The 15,840-nt window shown below is 45.8% G+C and overlaps 1 protein-coding gene across 9 annotated transcripts in view; it reads right to left on the minus strand.

Annotated features, from left to right (window-relative positions):
- Positions 1 to 1,747: 1,747 nt before the first annotated feature.
- The window catches only part of tanc2b (tetratricopeptide repeat, ankyrin repeat and coiled-coil containing 2b), a 220,374-nt gene continuing 206,281 nt past the window's right edge, over positions 1,748 to 15,840 (minus strand). For 7 of the 9 annotated variants that reach the window (XM_021576268.2, XM_021576266.2, XM_021576270.2 and 4 more), the window contains 7 exons: positions 15,652 to 15,827; positions 11,273 to 11,405; positions 9,165 to 9,194; positions 7,849 to 7,940; positions 7,449 to 7,595; positions 7,116 to 7,216; positions 1,748 to 6,902 (listed from right to left, as the gene is read on the minus strand). In XM_021576268.2, the coding sequence (XP_021431943.1) occupies positions 4,568 to 6,902; positions 7,116 to 7,216; positions 7,449 to 7,595; positions 7,849 to 7,940; positions 9,165 to 9,194; positions 11,273 to 11,405; positions 15,652 to 15,827 (3,014 nt within the window). In that variant the 3' untranslated portion in view covers positions 1,748 to 4,567. The remainder of the gene's footprint in view (positions 6,903 to 7,115; positions 7,217 to 7,448; positions 7,596 to 7,848; positions 7,941 to 9,164; positions 9,195 to 11,272; positions 11,406 to 15,651; positions 15,828 to 15,840) is intronic. The other 2 variants (XM_021576269.2, XM_021576267.2) reach the window with 1 other exon arrangement.

Raw genomic sequence — 15,840 nt, forward strand, 5'->3', positions numbered from 1 at the left:
GATCACCACTTTATTTTAAGAATGTGAAATGTCAGAATAATAGTAGAGAGAATTATTTATTTCAGCTTTTATTTCTTTCATCACATTCCCAGTGGGTCAGAAGTTTACATACACTCAATTAGTATTTGGTAGCATTGCCTTTAAATTGGGTCAAATGTTTCGGGTAGCCTTCCACAAGCTTCCCACAATAAGTTGGGTGAATTTTGGCCCATTCCTCCTGACAGAGCTGGTGTAACTGAGTCAGGTTTGTAGGCCTCCTTGCTCACACATGCTTTTTCAGTTCTGCCCATACATTTTCTATAGGATTGATGCCATACATTTTGTGAAGTGCACCAGTCCCTCCTACAGCAAAGCACCCCCTCAACATGACGCTGCCACCCCCGTGCTTCACAGTTGGGATGGTGTTCTTCGGCTTGCAAGCCTCCCCCTTTTTTCCTCCAAACATAACGATGGTCATTATGGCCAAACGGTTCTATTTTTGTTTCATCAGACCAGAGGACATTTCTCCAAAAAGTACGATCTTTGTCCCCATGTGCAGTTGCAAACCGTAGTCTGGCTTTTTTATGGTGGTTTTGGAGCAGTGGCTTCTTCCTTGCTGAGCGGCCATTCAGGTTATGTCGATATAGGACTCGTTTTACTGTGGATATAGATACGTTTGTCCCTGTTTTCTCCAGCATCTTCACAAGGTCCTTTGCTGTTGCTCTGTGATTGATTGGCACCTTTCGCACCAAAGTACGTTCATCTCTAGGAGACAGAACGCATCTCCTTCCTGAGCGGTATGACGGCTGCGTGGTCCCATGGTGTTTATACTTGCGTACTATTGTTTGTACAGATGAACGTGGTACCTTCAGGCGTTTGGAAATTGCTCCCAAGGATGAACCTCCTTGTGGAGGTCTACAATGTTTTTTTCTGAGGTCTTGGCTGATTTATTTTGATTTCCCCATGATGTCAAGCAAAGAGGCACTGAGTTTGAAGGTAGGCCTTGAAATACATCCACAGGTACACCTCCAATTGACTCAAATTATGTCAATTAGCCTATCTGAATTTTCTAAAGCCATGACATAATTTTCTGGAATTTTCCAAGCTGTTTAAAGGCACAGTCAACTTAGTGTATGTAAACTTCTGACCCACTGGAATTGTGATACAGTGAATTACAGTGAAGTGAAATAATCTGTATGTAAACAATTGTTGGGAAAATGACTTGTCATGCACAAAGTAGATGTCCTAACCGTCTTGCCAAAACTATCGTTTTTTAACAAGACATTTGTGGAGTGGTTGAAAAATGAGTTTTAATGACTCCAACCTAAGTGTATGTAAACTTCCGACTTCAACTGTGGGCCAAATGTTTTTGGTGTTATTTTGTCTCAGCTTCTACTATGTGTCTGTTATTTCAAGCTATGTAATTAGCAGTGTAGCCTTCTTCCTTCTTAGATATGTACCCAGCAGTGTATCCTTCTCCTTCACATATGTATGCAATATCTCATTTTGTTTAGTTACAATTTGATTGACAAATGATCTGTAAGTGAAGGTAAATGGTGCCACATTCTGGTTAAACCTAATCAATTAATGACTCTGTTATAATCAAGTAGGCTAGTGTGCTGTTCCCTCAGGCGGGAGTTGATGTTATGCTTGGCATGTAATGTTAAAGAAATCAAATGAAAATGTAAGGATTACTGTATGCTACATAAGCAGCTATTCATATCATTCACCTGAAAGATCAAAGCAAATAAATGACATGCATGCAGGATGTTTTTCAGTTGGTAACCATTTATAAATCTTATTCTTCAATACATAGGTTTGACTGTACAGATTACAATCAGTTATCATGAGATAAAAACATTTTTTTTTAAATTATTTTTAATTCAACTTATCACAGCGCTCTTAAAGCTCACATTTACAGACAAAATAACTCTGCTCAGCAAGCAAATACAATAAAATAATACAAATAGAATTCTTCAGAGTTTTGCGTTGTGTCTGGTTGGAGGGAAAGGAAAAGGATTCATTACTCTGATCCCAAATCGCGAATGTATAACACAGGCCAGATTCAGGACACTATATGTGTTTCTGTTTGAGATCATGATTGGCGAAATAATCAAACATGCATCTGAATATTTACAACCAACTCATTTACATAAAAAGTTGAAAAACAAAGTCTGTCAAAGTCCTTTTTTGAAAGAATAGTACAATTCCTCTTACATACAGTAGGGTCTTAAATTTGTCCAAATGAGCTATACTGTGGGTTGGGAACCATTTGAATGGCAGACAAGACCCAAATGGAAGCTGTCCATTAAGCAGTGGCAACTGACTGAGCATTCAATCTGACTGAAGTACTTTCACACACCAATTGTTTTTATACTCTCACATGGCAAGTATAAAAATACGTTAGTCATGAATACAACCTTTACATTTTTCTCTCCAGGACTTTCCCTTGACACTGAAGTTAAGCGCTTAGTCACTGGATTTGGGGCCATTTGATTGGCCTTGTCAGTCAATAGGTTACACACACACACTATAATTGAATTGAACAGTAGCTATAAGGAAACTGCAAAATAGAAACATTTCCACTTGTGGTACGGATTTTTTTTTAAAACAAGCCATTTGTGTTCAAGACCTGTCTGTCTATGAATGGATCTGGGATTGGGTTGAAGGGGATATACACATATTTATTCTTCATGTTGTCATTCATTACTTTGTAGATCAGAGTTCCTATGACGATGAGTCATCAGTAATAATCCATTATCACTGGTCAGAAGAAGTTCCACCTGACCTGACCTCCATTCATCCAAATTCAATAACAATCACAACTAAAATAAAGTCATTAAAATACATAAAGTGCACCCTTAGTTAAGAACTTTACAGGCATTTAGTGCAGACATTTATGAATGAAAACTCAGTAAAAAAAAGAAAGAAAAGCAAATATGATGCAGATACAAAAGAAAAATGTCTTTAACAGTGGTTTCAAATCAAATTTTATTTGTCACATGCTTTGTAAACGACAGGTGTAGACTAACAGTGAAATGCTTACTTACGGGCCTTTCCCGACAATGCAGAAAGATAAATGATAGAACAATTATAACACAAGGAATAAATACCCAATGAGTAACAATAACATGGCTATATACACGGGGTACCAGTACCAAGACGGTTTGTGTGTCTGCGTTCAATAGTTTTTAATTGCAAAGAAAACTTCAAATATCCCTCACATTATTATATTCTGTATATGATTTATGTTTTTTTTATATATACTCCTATTACCATGAACTTCAGAAGGGGGACATCTCCAAACTTTGGTATTTGTATGACTTTCTCTGTCCTCAAACCAATGACAATGACCTATGCACAATGAAAAAATAAATATATTTCACAAAACTAAACCTCTTATACCCCTTTAAAACACTGCAAAGTTATCCTAGTTGGAAGAAAGACGAATAACATTCAACGAGTACAACGCAGCGTAATTATTAGGAGTAATTTATTGGTTGAACTATTCTCTAGAGGATGTTTGTAGAAGGCCATGGCAGTAACAATTGAACTTCAAATGAAAGGCAAAGTTATGTGGTAGGGTTGAGTGAAAATACCACAAATATAACATAACAAGCCCAATATTTCGAAAATACGAAAATAACATTTGACATTGAATAATTGAAAGTTTGTAAATGTCCCTCCCCTGCCGTAGTTGTGGGCGTTAATGTGCTTGTCGGAACTTCCTATTTCAGAGTTGAAATTATCATAAGTTATATGTGTAGAGCTTCATCTTGGATGATTCTGATACTTTCCAAGTTGGAAACTCATTGTATAATTTTTCTACAATGAGTTTCCAAGTCTGAAATATCAGAGTTTCCCTGGCCGACATGTCATGAGTGCAGCATAAATCTTCAAAACCTGCCGTTGCATGACTAGTAGGACGAAAGGCTAACAACAGGGCAAAACAGAAATAATACAATCCAAATGCTTTTATACGTATATACATTATATAGCTTAATAATAAATATTATATATTTTTTCTCTAAGCACTGTCAAGTTGTAATTTCCATTTACAGTATTGAACATATTAGTATTGTATTACGGAGTCTAGCAACCTTGAATAAGAGCACACTTTGTATTTTAAGGATAAAACATGGTAGATGGTTAGAGTCCACAGGTACAGTAAGGTAAGGGCCCCCAATTTTACTCTCACCACCCCACACAAGACCTCCCCAAAGGTTTTGGGGAGGAAGTTGTGCCACCCCCCCTATAAAAGTGTTAGGGCCTCTGACCCTGGGTGTGATCAGCACTGGCCCTGTCATCACCTTTCAATGTCATATTTTTCTATTTCAATGTGTGCAGAGTTGAAGTTTAACAACAAAATAGTACAATCTCTCACGTATTTAGTATCTATGTACTGTATGACTAGACCTCTACCGCCTGTGTGTGCCTATTGTAGACACTGCTTTCTGTGTGAGTGGGGCTGTACTCTGTCTTTTTATTATGTGCTCATCAATGTCAGACAAGGTCTCCAGCCCAACTCAACTTCCCCCCTCCCACTTTCCTCCCTTCCCACTCACACGCCCAGTTCGGCCGTGGACATTCACACATTCGACTCCACAAAAGGTCTCTTTGGTTTGATGGGGGAGGTGGGGCCCTGCCTAGAGTCACGGGAGATATCACGGGAGAGCTGTCGGTACATGTTGTCCTGGTAGGCCTGAGCTACGGGCAGAGTCCTGGCCACTTTCACGTCTGGATAGGTGGGCACCTGGCTCACCCTCTCCAGGATGTCCCCTCCTCCGCCCCGGGAGCCACCGTTGGCGAGCTTGCCCAGGGAGGACTGCTGCTGCTGGGGGTAGTAGTCCTCCTCCAGGAGTTGTCCGTTCTGGGCGTTGTTAGTCTTGTTGTAGTAGGCGATGTTCCCCAGCGAGGTCGGGGGGCTGTAGGACGAGCCCTGCTGGATCAGCTGGCCAGGCGACGTGGGGCTGATGCCAGAGTCCATGGAGGTCATGGCCCAGGGCCGCTGGGACGAGGGCTGCTGCAGGTACTGAGTCTGGTGAGTCCGCGCCGTCTTGTCTATGATGCCCATGAAGGGAGTGGTCCGTGAGCGGGTGCCCTCGCCCTGGTACAGCCCCCCACCACCTCCCTGGGCCGGCGAGATTGGGGAGATGTCATCGTTACAGGAGTGCTCGTACCCCTCGTAGCCCTCGTAGGCCACCTGCAGCGGGATTTCCATCCCCTGGATGGAAGAGGAAGGCCTGAAGCCTGGGGCTAGATTACAGCTGGAGCCCCCCGTGGAGATGTTGTTGCTGGACGGGGAGAAGCGGAGGCCCACGCTCTGGGAGTGGATGAGGGGCCGCGGAGTGGACATGTGCGGTTTGATCTCCGGGGTAGTGGCACTGATGGGCCGCCTCACCATGTGGCCGATCTCTGGCGATCCCAGCTGGCACTGAGGCATGGCACTGTTCTGACGCTCCAGCTCGTGCTTGGCGACAGGGTAGTAGGCGGCCGACTGGCTGCGGCTAATCTGGGGAGTCTGGCTATAGCGGACACCCCCCTGGAGCTGGCCCCCTTGTCCCCCCCCACTGCTGGCACGGTAGGCAGAGGAGGGGCGCTGGGTTAGCTCGTCCTTCATCAGGCCCTCTATGACCCCTCCTCGGCCCCCATGCTGACAGAGGGCCCCAGCTGAGAGGCTGGACTGGGGCATGGAGCGACCATCCAGGGAGGGCTGGTACATCAACCGGCTCTGGCTCTCCATCGGCACGTCCATGGAGCCCCCCTGGTAGCGCATGGGGTGGCCCATCTGGCCGTATGCGTTGCTGGGCTGGTTGGTGCGAACAATCTGGGCCATGGAGGGCTGGAGACGCAGGCTCTGGTGGTGCAGGGAGTCCTGGTGGTGCAGGGAGACCTGGTGGTGTAGCTGGGCCTGGTGGTGCTGTTGGGAGACCTGGTGGTGCAGTTGGGCCTGGTGGTGCTGGTGTGTCTGGAGGGTGTCATGGTGCTGGGAGGCCTGGTGGTGCAGGGAGGCCTGGTGGTGCAGGGAGGGCTGTGAGCTCAGCTGGAAGGACCTCTGGCTGCTCATCTTGGACAGGGGAGGCTGCTCCTGCTGGTAGCGCACCGGAGAGCCTGACTGAGACCTGTACAGACACACACTCTCCACCGGGGGGCTGGCTCTGTACTGGCTCTGTACCCCACCCCGACGCAGGGGGGAGAGCGGGGGACTCTGGTATCCGTGGTCCATCCCCTGCCCCACTCCTCCATTGCCTCCCATGGGCGGGGGGCTGAAGTGGTAGGTGGTCTGGTGGACCGGGGAGGTCTGTGGAGGGCTGTGTCGATAGTGGGAGTTGTGGTGCGTGGGGGAGAGGGAGGGGGGCGACGGTGGCTGGTAGTTCTGGCTGCCGGGGGAGGACATGGAGGTGGGGCTGGGGTGGCCATAGTCGTAAGCCTGACCCATGGGGGAGCCCCCTGACAGGTAGGTCTGGTCCTGGTGATGGTAGGGGTGGTGGTGGTTGGTCGGAGAGAGAGGTGGGCTCTGGATGACAGGCAGACTGGAGGGGTTGGAGCGGGGCTCCCTCTCGAGGGCCAGACCCATAGAACCCATACTCCCCATAGACATGGCCTCCAGCTCCTGCTCCAGATAGTCCTCGTCTTCAAACAGATCCTGGACCGGCTCCATGTCCTCCAGACGAGGCTCCGGGGGAGGGGGGAGCTCCAGGGGGAGGGGGAGGGAGGACAGGGACATCTCCTCCTCCTCTCCCTCCTCTGGGGGAGGCGATGGGGGAGGAGATGGGGGAGGCTCCAGCTTCTGTGCATCCTCCTCCTCCTGGGTGAGCTGTCGACACTCCTCCTCTACTCGCTGCAGGAGGCGCTGGATCTCACAGTGGTTGGGGCTCTGCTTCATGGCTTCATTCAGGTCCTCCAAGGCCTCAGGGAACTGTCTACAAATCCAGACAAGAAGGAAAGATACGACAGGGTTGGAAATGAGGGAAGGTTTTAAAACACTGCTGTGAAAATGAACACATTTGAATGAATTGGTCAAAAAAGAAGGAAAACTGTTTTATGAGAGGCTGAAGAAGATAAGAGGGTGAAGCGGAGTATGTAAACTATTCTACAGTAGATGGATATCAGGGAGGTACAGGGGAAATAAATACCTGCTACTACGCTTGGCACGTGCTCTGGCATAGTATGCTTCGTAGGATTTTGGTTTCAATTCAAGCGCCTTTGTAGCAAACTCCTCAGCCATCCCAAAGTCCTGAGAGCAATAACAAGTGATCCATGAGTCAGATACTTCCAGAATATTACTGGGGTAAAACAGAGGTAATGTTATAGGTACAGTACTATAATGCTTATCACCTATACTTTTACCATACTTTACACTATTACATATAGATAATATACTATAGATGACCCATGGGGCTCTTGTCAAAAGTAGGGCACAAGGGTGCCATCTGTGATGCATCCATGGTCAGAGCCCGCCAACTCACGTTCATTTTTCTCCGACATCGGGACAGATTGAGGAAGATGGACACTTTGAGCTCCCTGAAAGTCTTGAGGTCCTCACTGAAGCCTTCACGGGGGAACTTTTTGAGGGCGTACTGATAGCGCTGTGCTGCCTCCTTAACTTTCCCTTTCTTTTGAACACACCGACACACACACGTTATTCATACAAGACAGACATATAGGTCTTATTGAACATTAAAACAAAACAAGTTGTATAGCACTTGAGGATAAAAACATCTGTAAAAGTGTAATAAAATATATAATGATAACATTTTATTTCTTTGATGTATAGATATATTTTCTTTCTTATACAGTATGTATTAATATCTTTCATCAATAGTTGACTGTCCTTCCTCAGATTCGGATAGGGCCTCCTGATCTCACTTTGTAGAAGCCGTCTCCCTCCTCAATCAGCTTGCTCAGTAGGATGATCATGATGTCGGGTTTGGAGGTAGCCATGGCCCACGTGGCTGGACCTGAAGAACACAGGATGAGAAAGAAAGGAGTGAGAGAAGCAGGGAAAGATACAAAGAAAATAGTTGTTTTTGAGTCACAGTAAACACACAACAACTGACAAGAACAACAAACAAAATGGCAGGAATGACAGATAGGCAGACGTCTGTCCGCTGCAGAGAAAATGAAGCTATTCTCTTTCTAAAGTCTATTGCTCTAGGTAGAGGAGTACACTGTAGGGACAATATCCCAGCCAAAAGGGTAGAAATGTGAAAGATTGCAAAATACAAAAATGATGCGGCTGGTAAAGACTGAGTCACTCCCAATCTAATTGTCTTACATCAGGTGGCTTCACTCCTACGCGACGCTCGTCCCTCAACCGCCAGTCAGTGCAGGCGGAATCATCGTGCTATCTGACGCAAGACAATTAACCTAACGAGGATAGCTCTCTGCAGAAAGCAACACTTGAAACCCATTTACACAGAGACTAGAGAGATGAGGACAAGGTTGGTGTGTTTCTTGCATGACGAAAAGACTAGGCAAGCAGGAGACAGGAGAGCTCTGCAGACCAGGGCAAGGGTGAGGCAACGGTAGAGGAAGTAGGTAGGAACAGGACTTCTGACTGGCCTAGCTGACACTGAGGAACGTTTCAGAAGAATGAACAATGCACAGTAGAATCATCTGAACTGTGGATAGTGGAGAAAAGGCATTACAGACGCATGCAGTTCCCCTGGTGATCATTACCAAGTGAAGGTATAGGAGGGGTTCATCATGCATCTGTGAGATGGAAATAAGAAAACACCTTGATACAATGTAGTATGCTGGAGGCTGGGCATGCTGTCATATGATAACCAACCGGAATGTGAACATCTACCTCTAAATAAAACCAGTCCAAGTAATAGTTAGGACGGGATTCAATCTGATTGCGGATTATAGGCATTGTAGCTTTTAAAGCCAAATTATGACTGAGCCAACATATGCAGTGTTTACAGTGAATGGGATCTCCATGAACGCGGGAACATTGCCTTTAAAAGTTGCAATGCCTATAACCCACAATAGGATTGAAAACCGGCCTCAGTGATAATAGTAATACCTGAGTGTTATTTCTCAGTATGGGGTTTGCTGACACTTAGCCTGCTGTCTAAGTGGCCTGCTGACACTTAGACCATAACGACACAAACAACACAGAAAGAGATAGGGCTGTCAAAATGCCTGCTGGGGTGAGATGTCGACAGCCTTGGGATTACCTCTGGGCCGACTGGGCAGCGTCTGACATCCTGGTACCGCAGAGAGATCAAGGGGGAGGGAGAGGTCATGAGCGAGGGAGGAAGTGAGTGTTGGGGGAGGGGGGGGGGGGGGGCGGAGAGCAGCGTGCCAGAGTAATCAAAGGAGAAAAAACAGAAAAAGGTGCGTGGGAGAGAGAGGACAAGTGGAAAAAAACAGAAAGAGAAAAAGGAGGTGGTGGAAGATGAGGTGTGAGAGAAGGAACAGAAAAAGCAGCAGTGAGAAGTGGGGGTAAGTGCCCCAGCAGAAAGAAAGAGACACAGGAAGAAAAAAAACATACTGCCAGTGCTAACCACCTGTCGAGAGAGAAAGAATGAGAGAGCAGAGAGAGATAGAAAGAAAGAACTATAGATAAAGAAAGAAAAAAAGAAAGAACCAGAGAGCTGAGAGAGAGGAAGAGACAGAGACAACATGAAAGAGAAAGAATACAGGATACACGGTAACAGTAGAACAACAAAGACAGATAAAGACCTGAGGAGTGACTAGCCAGAGAGAACAGAGAAAAGCTGCAGTACGGTACAGCAGCGGGGTGGGGTGGGGGGGTGGGGTGGGGGGGGGGGGCAATACAGTAGCAGTGGGGGTTTAGCTGTTAGCTCAGCTCCAAAGAGAATTCTGGTCAAAGTACTATAGTACCAGTCAAAAGTTTGGACACACCCACTCATTCAAGGGTTTTTCTTTATTTTAAATATTTTCTACATTGTAGAATAATAGCGAAGACACCAAAACTATGACATAACACATTTGGAATCATGTAGTATCCAAAAAAGTATTTTATATTTCAGATTCTTCAAAGTAGCCACCCTGTGCCTTGATGACATCTTTGCACACTCTTGGCATTCTTTCAACCAGCTTAACCTGGAATGCTTTTCCAACAGTCTTGAAGGAGTTCCCACATATGCTGAGCACTAGTTGGCTGCTTTTCCCTCACTATGCGGTCCAACTCATCCCAAACCATTTCACTTGGGTTGAGGTCGGATGATTGTGGAGGCCAGGTCATCTGATGCAGCACTCCATCACTCTCCTTCTTGGTCAAATAGCCCTTACACAGCCTGGAGGTGTGTTGGGTCATTGTCCTGTTGAACAACAAATGATAGTCCCACTAAGCGCAAACCAGATGGGATGGTGTATTGCTGCAGAATGCTGTGGAAGCCATGCTGGTTAAGTGTGCTTCGAATTCTAAATAAATCACAGACAGTGTCACCAGCAATGCACCCCACACCATCACACCTCCTCCTCCATGCTTCACGGTGGGAACCACATATTTGGAGATCGTCCGTTCGCCTACTCTGCTTCTCACAAAGACATGGCGGTTGGAACCAAAAATCTCAAATTTGGACTCATCAGACCAAAGGACAGATTTCTACCACTCTAATGTCCATTGCTCGTGTTTCTTGGCCCAAGTAAGTCTCTTCTTCTTATTGGTGTTCTTTAGTAGTGGTTTCTTTGCAGAAATTCGACCATGAAGGCCTGATTCACACAGTCTCCTCTGAACAGTTGATGTTGAGATGTGTCTGTTACTTGAACTCTGTGAAGCATTTATTTGGGCTGCAATCTGAGGTGCAGTAATCAAAATATATTTTGATTTGTTTAACACTTTTTTGGTTACAACATGATTCCATATGTGTTATTTCATAGTTTGATGTCTTCACTATTATTCTACAATGTAGAACATAGTAAAAATAAAGAAAAACCCTGGAATGAATATGTGTGTCCAAACTTTTGACGAGTACAGTATATAAGAAATAGGATGCATTTCTGTATTTCTGTGTCATCCTACTGTATGCATGAATAGTCTTTGTATTGTGTCTCAATATCAGATAGTCAAGTGTAAAATAATAAATACAACTGTCAACAGTCAAAATATCCTGTTGAACTGTGGAGAGAAATGGATTATTTTCCAGGAGAGGTATTTCATTCACTGTCTACATACAAGTCCTGTTTGCGTCTCAAATGGCACCATATTCCCCACATAGTGCACTACCTTTGACCAGGGCCAATCAGGTGCAATTTGGGACAGCCCCTGCCCAAAATCTATTGGCCTTCAGTCTAACACTAAGTCCATTCTCCATACCTATCTTGGCTCCCTTCTTGAGCAGGGCAACCACCACGGAGGTGTTCCTGCAGCCCACGGCCCGGTCCAGAGGACGCATCCCACTGTAGTCCACATGCTCTATCATCGCCCCCTGGTCCACTAGAAACTGGACCTGAGAGGACAGACAGCAGAAGAATGGAACAGGGGCGAGGAGGGAGAAATGTAGTGATTCAAATTACAGTATATTCATTAGAGTAGAATCATAGGATGGTACTACAATTTGGGAGAGTTACTGCTCGCAAAATATACACAAATATAACTATACAAATCAAATCAAATCAAATCAAATTTTATTTGTCACATACACATGGTTAGCAGATGTTAATGCGAGTGTAGCGAAATGCTTGTGCTTCTAGTTCCGACAATGCAGTAATAACAAGTAATCTAACTAACAATTCCAAAACTACTGTCTTGTACACAGTGTAAGGGGATAAAGAATATGTACATAAGGATATATGAATGAGTGATGGTACAGAGCAGCATAGGCAAGATACAGTAGATGGTATCGGGTACAGTATGTACAATGAGATGAGTATGTAAACAAAGTGGCATAGTATAGTATAAAGTGGCTAGTGATACATGTATTACATAAGGATACCGTCGATGATATAGAGTACAGTATATACGTATGCGTATGAGATGAATAATGTAGGGTAAGTAACATTTATATAAGGTAGCATTGTTTAAAGTGGCTAGTGATATATTTACATCATTTCCCATCAATTCCCATTATTAAAGTGGCTGGAGTTGAGTCAGTGTCAGTGTGTTGGCAGCAGCCACTCAGTGTTAGTGGTGGCTGTTTAACAGTCTGATGGCCTTGAGATAGAAGCTGTTTTTCAGTCTCTCGGTCCCAGCTTTGATGCACCTGTACTGACCTCGCCTTCTGGATGATAGCGGGGTGAACAGGCAGTGGCTCGGGTGGTTGATGTCCTTGATGATCTTTATGGCCTTCCTGTGACATCGGGTGGTGTAGGTGTCCTGGAGGGCAGGTAGTTTGCCCCCGGTGATGCGTTGTGCAGACCTCACTACCCTCTGGAGAGCCTTACGGTTGAGGGCGGTGCAGTTGCCATACCAGGCGGTGATACAGCCCGCCAGGATGCTCTCGATTGTGCATCTGTAGAAGTTTGTGAGTGCTTTTGGTGACAAGCCGAATTTCTTCAGCCTCCTGAGGTTGAAGAGGCGCTGCTGCGCCTTCTTCACGATGCTGTCTGTGTGAGTGGACCAATTCAGTTTGTCTGTGATGTGTATGCCGAGGAACTTAAAACTTGCTACCCTCTCCACTACTGATCCATCGATGTGGATAGGGGGGTGTTCCCTCTGCTGTTTCCTGAAGTCCACAATCATCTCCTTAGTTTTGTTGACGTTGAGTGTGAGGTTGTTTTCCTGACACCACACTCCGAGGGCCCTCACCTCCTCCCTGTAGGCCGTCTCATACTTGAACACATCGGGATAGACAAAAGACCTACAATACAAGTGTGTCTCTTTTGTTCCTAATGTTGTCCATCCAAATCAAAACAAACTTTATTTGTCACATGCGCCCGAATAAAACAAGTGTAGACCTTACCGTGAAATGCTTATTAACAATCCCTTAACCAAAAGTGCAGTTCAAGAAGAGTTAAGAAAATATTTAACAAATAAACTAAAGTAAAAAATTACAAAAAGTAACACAATAACATAACAATACTGAGGCTGTATACAGGGGGTACCGGTACCAAGACAGTGTTCGGGGGTACAGGTTAGAGGTAATTTGTACATGTAGGTAGGGGTGAAGTGACTATGCATAGATAATAAACAGCGAGTAGCAGCAGTGTACAAAACAAATGGGGAGTCAATGTAATAGTCCGGTGGCCATTTTATTAATTGTTCAGCATTCTTATGGCTTGGGGGTAGAAGCTGTTAAGGAGCCTTTTGGTCCTAGATTTGGTGCTCCGGTACCACTTGCCGTGCGGAAGCAGAGAAAAGAGTCTATCACTTGGGTGACTGGAGTGTCTGACAATTGTATGGGCTTTCCTCTGACACCGCCTATTATATAGGTCCTGGATTGCAGGAAACTTCGCCCCAGTGATGTACTGGGCCGAACGCACTACCCTCTGTAGCACCATACAGTCAGATGCCGAGCAGTTGCCATACCAGGCGGTGATGCAACTGGTCAGGATGCTTTATGGTGCAGCTGTAGAATGTTTTGAGGATCTGGGGACCCATGCCAAATCTGTTCAGTCTCCTGAGGGGAAAAGGGTGTTGTCGTGCCCTCTTGATGACTGTCTAGGTGTGTTTGAACCATGATAGATCATTCGTGATGTGGACACCAAGGAACTTGAAACTCTCGACCAGCTCCATTACACCCCCATTGATGTTAATGGGGGCCTGTTCGGCCCGCCTTTTTCTGTAGTCCACAATCTGCTCCTTTGTCTTGCTCACATTGAGGGAGAGGTTGTTATTCTGGCACCATACTGCCAGTTCTCTGACCTCATCCCTATAGGCTGTCTCATCATTGTCGGTGATCAGGCCTACCACTGTTGTCGTCAGCAAACTTAATGATGGTGTTGGAGTCGTTGGTGAACAGGGAGTACAGGAGGGGACTAAGTACACACCTCTGAAGGACCCCAGTTTTGAGGATCAGCGTGGCAGATGTATTGTTGCCTACCCTTACCACCTGGGGGCAGCCCGTCAGGAAGTCCAGGATCCAGTTGCAGAGGAAGGTGTTTAGTCTCAGGGTCCTTAGCTTAGTGATGAGCTTTGTGGGAACTATGGTGTTGAACGCTGAGGTGTAGTCAATGAACAGCACTCTCACAAAGGTGCTCCTTTTGTCCAGGTGGGAAAGGGCAGTGTGGAGTGCGATTGAGGTTGCGTCATCTGTGGATCTGTTGGGGCGGTATGCGAATTGGAGTGGGTCTATGGTATCCGGGAGGATGCTGTTGATGTGAGCCATGACCAGCCTTTCAAAGCACTTCATGGCTACTGACGTGAGTGCTATGGGGCAGTAATAATTTAGGCAGGTTACCTTCACTTCCTTGTGCAAAGGGACTATGGTGGTCTGCTTGAAATATGTAGGCATTATAGACTCAGTAATAGGTTGAAAATGTCAGTGAAGACACTTGCCAGTTGGTCCGCGCATGCATTGAGTACACGTCCTGGTAATCCATCTGGACATCTGGATAGTTTTCAAGCCCTGCCACATCCAACGAGCATCAGAGCCAGTGTAGTAGGATTCAATCTTAATCCTGTATTGACGCTTTGCTTGTTTGATGGTTCGTCTGAGGGCATAGCGGGATTTCTTATAGGTGTCCGGATTAGTGTCCCGCTCCTTGAAAGAGGCAGCTCTAGCCTTTAGCTAGGTGCGGATGTTGCCTGTAATCCATGGCTTCTGGTTGGGATATGTATGTATGATCACTGTGGGAGCGACGTCGTCGATGCACTTTTTGATGAAGCCGATGACTGAGGTGATATACTCCTCAATGCCATTGGATGAATCCCGGAACATATTCCGTCTGTTCTAGCAAAACAGTCCTGTAGCTTAGCATCCGCGTCATCTGACCACTTCCGTATTGAGCGAGTCACTGGTACTTCTTGCTTTAGTCATTGCTTGTAAGCAGGAATCAGGAGGATAGATTTATGGTAAGATTTGCCAAATGGAGGGTGAGGGAGAGCTTTGTATGCGTCTCTGTGTGTGGAGTAAAGGTGGTCAAGTTTTTTTCCTCTGGTTGCACATGTGAAATGCTGGTAAAAATTTGGTAAAACTGATTTCAGTTTGCCTGCATTATAGTCCCAGGCCACTAGGAGTGCCGCTTCTGGGTGAGCATTTTCTTGTTTGCTTATGGCCTAGAGTTGGTTGAGTGCAGTCTTCGTGCCAGCATCGGTCTGTGGTGGTAAATAGACGGCTACGTTTAATAGAGTTGAGAACTCTCTTGGTAGATTGTGTGATCTACAGCTTATCATAAGGTACTCTACCTCAGGCGAGCAATACCGCGAGACTTCTTTAATATTAGACATCACGCACCAGCTGTTATTGACAAAAAGACACACACCTCCACCCCTCGTCTTACCAGCCGTAGCTTCTCTGTGCTGCCGGTGCATTGAAAATCCCTCCAGCTCTATATTATCCGTGTCGTCGTTCAGCCACGACTCATGAAACATAAGATATTACTGTTCTTAATGTCCCGTTGGTAGGATAATCGTAATCGTAGGTCATCAATTTTATTTTCCAATGATGGCAAGTAGACTTGATGGCAGTGGGAGTTTACACGCTTGCCTACAGATTCTCAAAAGGCAGCCCGATCTGCGTCCTCTTTTCCTCTGTCTTTTCCTCACGCAAATGACGGGGATCTGGGCCTGTTCCCGGGGGAGAATTATAAACTCACCACCTCCGAGTCCCCGTAGAAGGCAGCCAGGTCGAGGGGCGTGCGTCCGTTCTTATCAGCGTGGTCCGTAGCAGCCCCCCTCTCCACCAGACAGCGCACCACTGGCAGGTGTCCCTTCAGACATGCCCAGCTCAGAGCCGTTAACCCTTCCTTGTCCATTAGAGGTAGGGATGCACCTGGCAGAGGGGT

The sequence above is a fragment of the Oncorhynchus mykiss genome, chromosome 20 (genome assembly GCF_013265735.2).
Source record: "Oncorhynchus mykiss isolate Arlee chromosome 20, USDA_OmykA_1.1, whole genome shotgun sequence".
Taxonomy (NCBI): Eukaryota; Metazoa; Chordata; class Actinopteri; order Salmoniformes; family Salmonidae; genus Oncorhynchus; species Oncorhynchus mykiss.